At 44.8% G+C, this 5,068-nt stretch overlaps 1 protein-coding gene across 1 annotated transcript; it reads right to left on the minus strand.

Annotated features, from left to right (window-relative positions):
• Window positions 1-370: 370 nt before the first annotated feature.
• Window positions 371-988, minus strand: LOC119921438 (olfactory receptor 10A7-like). Its single transcript, XM_038741661.1, has one exon. The coding sequence runs from the start codon at window positions 986-988 to the stop codon at window positions 371-373; it is 618 nt and encodes a 205-aa protein (XP_038597589.1).
• Between the last annotated feature and the right edge of the window lie 4,080 nt (window positions 989-5,068).

Here is a 5,068-nt window from a genome sequence, read left to right on the forward strand (position 1 = left end):
TAACATACATTTCTTTAAATTTCATATTATAATTTTTTTACTCATATTGATATGTCTCTCCCTCTAGACTGTAAGCTCATTATGGACAGGGAATGTGTCCACTGATTCTGTTGTATTGTACTCTCCCAAGTGATTAGTACAGTACTCTGCATATAATACATGCTCGACAAATCCCATTGATTGGTTGATTGTGTTTCCTCTTCAATGGAGGATCAGTTCATGATGCTTTGTCCTGACTTGTATTCTTTGACATTGCTATTTCTGCAGATGAAACTTACAATACAAAATCACACCACCGTGACAGAGTCTATTTTGCTGGGATTCTCCAACGTTCCCAAACTTCAGAGTTTTCTTTTTGCAACATTATTACTCATTTAAATGATGATCCTGATGGGATCATCAGGAATAGAGAGAGAATGCTCTCAGGAGAATAGTAGACTTTCACTTGGAAATAAGTCGAACCCACAGACCCAAAGAACACTGAGACCAGAGTGAGGTGGGATGAGCAGGTGGAGAAAGCTTTAAGACAGCCCTCAGCAGAGGACATCTTCAGTATGGTGATGAGGACGTGGATATAGGATACAACAATTACTCCAAAGGGGAGCATCAGGACGGTAACAGTCATGGCTACACTATATATCTCAAGTGCAAAAGTGTCCATGCACACCAGGTCTAAGAGAGGAGGGCTATCACAGACGAAATGGTTAATTACATTAGGCCCACAGAAGGGCAAGAAAAACATCATTGCAGTCTGTATTGTTGCCACGGGAATCCCTGATAGCCAGGAAGCCAGGGCCAGCTGCAGACAGAACCTCCAGTTCGTGATGAGTGAATAGTAGAGCAGATCGCAGATGGCGGCCTGTCTGTCATAAGCCATCGTTGTCAGGATCCAACACTCGGGGGACTCCAAAAAGAAGGCAAAATACATCTGGGCTGCACATCCATCAAAGGAAATACTTTTATCCTTGATCAGGAAATTGGTGAGCATTTGGGGGATGATGACAGTGGTGTAGCCGATATCCATAAGGGACAGGTTCCTGAGGAAAAAGTACATGGGTATTTGAAGAGCAGGCTCCACAGTGGAGACCAACACTAAGAGGGATCTTCCTATCACATTTATTAGGTATGTTATAAGGAAAATCATAAACAGGATGACCTGAAATTAATGGAGACTGGAGAACCCCAAAAGAATGGATTCAGTTACAAGAGACTGATTGCCTTCCCTCATTCACATGTTTTTTTTTTTTTGGTTTTTTTTTCAGTGTAAGTACAAAATTATCTGGGCCCAAAATACGTCTTTTCCGTTCAGGAAAAAAAGCTAAGTAGCATTTTTTTCAGAGTCCAGTTCTTCCCTACAAACATTTCTCAGAATGAACATGGGTAGCTTGTTTGGTCAAGGATCAAGAAGGTGATCATAGCATGAAATATATGGTGTCAAGGTTCTCAGTGTCCAGAAGCAAGTTCAGGAGACTGGGAAAGTAGTGAAGTTAGCCAATAATACAATTCTGCAAAGGAATAAATAGTTTCATTTTACCATCACTTGCTATTAATATTTATCATTATTGAACCCACTGTCTTCCCAGCACACTACATACTATCACCTTTATAGGGCCTAAGTCTGCTGGGGGAATTAAATAATCGTGGATTCTCTGTAGGGAACAAAGCACCCCAATCCATGACTTCCACATAGAAATTTCCTCAACTTCTGGTCACAAAATCACACTTCCACATACCGACCTACACCCCCACACATGTAACCATCCGTACAAAAACACAATTACACACATGCACGTAGTCTGGGTGCTCATGTGCCCAACAACGACTGGGTGAAAATTTTTCACACAAAAACAACCACCAAAAATCTACCCACTCATCTGTACCACCTTTTCTCTCTCAAGTCCCATTCTTAGGCAAGTAGTTTTATAATTTTAGCAATTTGAGGATTTTTTTGTACGGTATTTAAGCACTTTATGCCAGGAACTGTTCTAATCTAAGGGGCAGATACAAACTAATCAGGTTGGACATAGTCCATGCCCCACATGGCATTCACATTTTTTCTTCCTGGTTGCTCCACACAGAGAAGCAGCATGGCTCAGTAGAGAAGCACCGTGTCTCAGTGTAAAGACCCCGGGCTTTGGAGTCAGAGTTCATGGGTTCATATCCCGGCTCTGCCACTTGTCAGCTGTGTGAGTTTGGGCAAGTCACTTAACTTCTCTGTGCCTCAGTTACCTCATCTGTAAAATGGGGATGAAGACTGTGAGCCCCCCGCGGGACAACCTGATCACCTTGTAACATCCCCAGCGCTTCGAACAGTGCTTTGCACATAGTAAGTGCTTAATAAATGCCATTATTATTATTATTATTATTTATCCCCATTTTACAAATGAAGTCACTGAGATATAGAGAAGCAAAGTGACTTGCTCAAGATCACATAGCAGACAAGTAGCAGATGGTTTGGAACTAGATGGTCCCAAAAGAAAAAGATACTTGTCTTCCCCTTCTCAGATACCTGAAAATCCTTCCATACTCCTCCTTTCTTCACTTCTGTCCCTATCCCATCCTATCCCGTCTGGACTACTGCACTAGCCTTCTCTCTGATCTCCCATCCTCGTGTCTCTCTCCACTTCAATCCATACTTCATGCTGCTGCCCGGATTATCTTTGTCCAGAAACACTCTGGACATATTACTCCCCTCCTCAAAAACCTCCAATGGCTACCGATCAATCTGCGCATCAAGCAGAAACTCCTCACCCTGGGCTTCAAGGCTCTCCATCACCTCACCCCCTCCTACCTCACCTCCCTTCTCTCCTTCTACTGCCCAGCCCGCACCCTCCGCTCCTCCACCACTAATCTCCTCACTGTACCTCGCTCTCGCCTGTCCCGCCATCGACCCCCGGCCCACGTCATCCCCCGGGCCTGGAAAGCCCTCCCTCTGCCCATCCGCCAAGCTAGCTCTCTTCCTCCCTTCAAGGCCCTGCTGAGAGCTCACCTCCTCCAGGAGGCCTTCCCAGACTGAGCCCCTTCTTTCCTCTCCCCCTCGTCCCCCTCTCCATCCCACCGTCTTACCTCCTTCCCTTCCCCACAGCACCTGTATATATGTATATATGGTTGTACATATTTATTACTCTATTTATTTATTTATTTATTTATTTTACTTGTACATTTCTATCCTACTTATTTTATTTTGTTGGTATGTTTGGTTCTGTTCTCTGTCTCCCCCTTTTAGACTGTGAGCCCACTGTTGGGTAGGGACTGTCTCTATGTGATGCCAATTTGTACTTCCCAAGCGCTTAGTACAGTGCTCTGCACATAGTAAGCACTCAATAAATACGATTGATTGATTGATTGATTGATTCTGTAAGAGACAAGAAGAACAGGTGCTATCAACATGATCATGGGGAGGGACGAATAGTTCAAAATCAGGGAACCAAGAACGTTATTTCAACTCCCTAGAGTCTTACTCTTTCCATAACAAAGATTCATTGTTGTCCTTGATTTTTTTAAATGTAGGATTTCATTTTTGAATAACTTTATTGAAGTGAAAGAGAAGATTAAAACAAAAGCCCAAATGTATCTTGAGACTCCTTCCCTTCATAACCATAAAGTGTGTAAGGATCAGTTCTGTTTTCTAGAAGCAGTTTAGCTGTTTATATGGATCTGAAACGTGAGACCACTAATCAAGTGGCCAACTGTATGGTAATCTAGCTAAACTAAAAGCCCTGGCCATCCAAAACGAAGTCGTTTCCAAAAGTATTAGGATTCTTTCTGTTCACATGCCATGAAGAATAGTTTACTGTATTGGACATTGTGAGATGAGTGCCCTATCTATGAATTCACTCCCTCCCTTCGCCTGAGAAACCCACAGCACAGGCCCTCCACCAAGACTATTGGGGTCTGCAGCTCCAGGTTTCTCTATGTGTATGGAGGGGTAGAAGGGGTGGAGTGTGGGAAAAGTGCCCTATCTGTGAATTCACCCACTTCCTCCGCCTGTGCAACCTACAGCAAGGACACAGAACTGCTACACTACAAGGTTGTGGAACAGGAACTGTCCCAATCAGATAGACATCCTGGGAACATGAGGAGGGCTAACTGGTACAAGCAGTACAATCCGGGCAGCAGCATGAACCCACTTCAATCCATACTTCACCCCACTTCAATCCATACTTCATGCTGCTGCCCGGATTGTCTTTGTCCAGAAATGCTCTGGGCATGTTACTCCCCTCCTCAAAAATCTCCAGTGGCTACCAATCAATCTGCACATCAGGCAGAAAATCCTCACCCTGGGCTTCAAGGCTCTCCATCACCTCACCCCCTCCTACCTCACCTCCCTTCTCTCCTTCTACAGCCCACCCCACACCCTCTGCTCCTCTGCTGCTAATCTCCTCACCGTACCTCGTTCTCACCTGTCCCACCATCGACCCCCGGCCCACGTCATCCCCCGGGCCTGGAATGCCCTCCCTCTGCCCATCTGCCAAGCTAGCTCTCTTCCTCCCTTCAAGGCCCTACTGAGAGCTCACCTCTTCCAGGAGGCCTTCCCAGACTGAGCCCCTTCCTTCCTCTCCCCGTCGTCCCCCTCTCCACCCCTGCATCTTACCTCCTTCCCTTTCCCGCAGCACCTGTATATATGTATATATGTTTGTACGTATTTGTTACTCTATTTATTTATTTATTTATTCTACTTGTACATATCTATTCTATTTATTTTATTTTGTCAGTATGTTTGGTTTTGTTCTCTGTCTCCCCCTTTTAGACTGTGAGCCCACTGTTGGGTAGGGACTGTCTCTATATGTTGCCAACTTGTACTTCCCAAGCGCTTAGTACAGTGCTCTGCACACGGTAAGCACTCAATAAATATGATTGATGATGATGAAGTATGGATTGAAGTGGGGAGAGACACGAGGATGGGAGATCAGAGAGAAGGCTGATGCAGTAGTCCAGACAGGATAGGATGAGAGCTTGAACGAGCAGGGTAGTGGTATGGATGGAGAGGAAAGGGCGGATCTTGACAATGTTGTGGAGCTGAGATCGGCAGGTTTTGGTGATGGCTTGGATGTGAGGGGTGAATGAG

Source organism: Tachyglossus aculeatus, assembly GCF_015852505.1.
Source record: "Tachyglossus aculeatus isolate mTacAcu1 chromosome 12 unlocalized genomic scaffold, mTacAcu1.pri SUPER_6_unloc_2, whole genome shotgun sequence".
In the NCBI taxonomy this organism is placed as follows: Eukaryota; Metazoa; Chordata; class Mammalia; order Monotremata; family Tachyglossidae; genus Tachyglossus; species Tachyglossus aculeatus.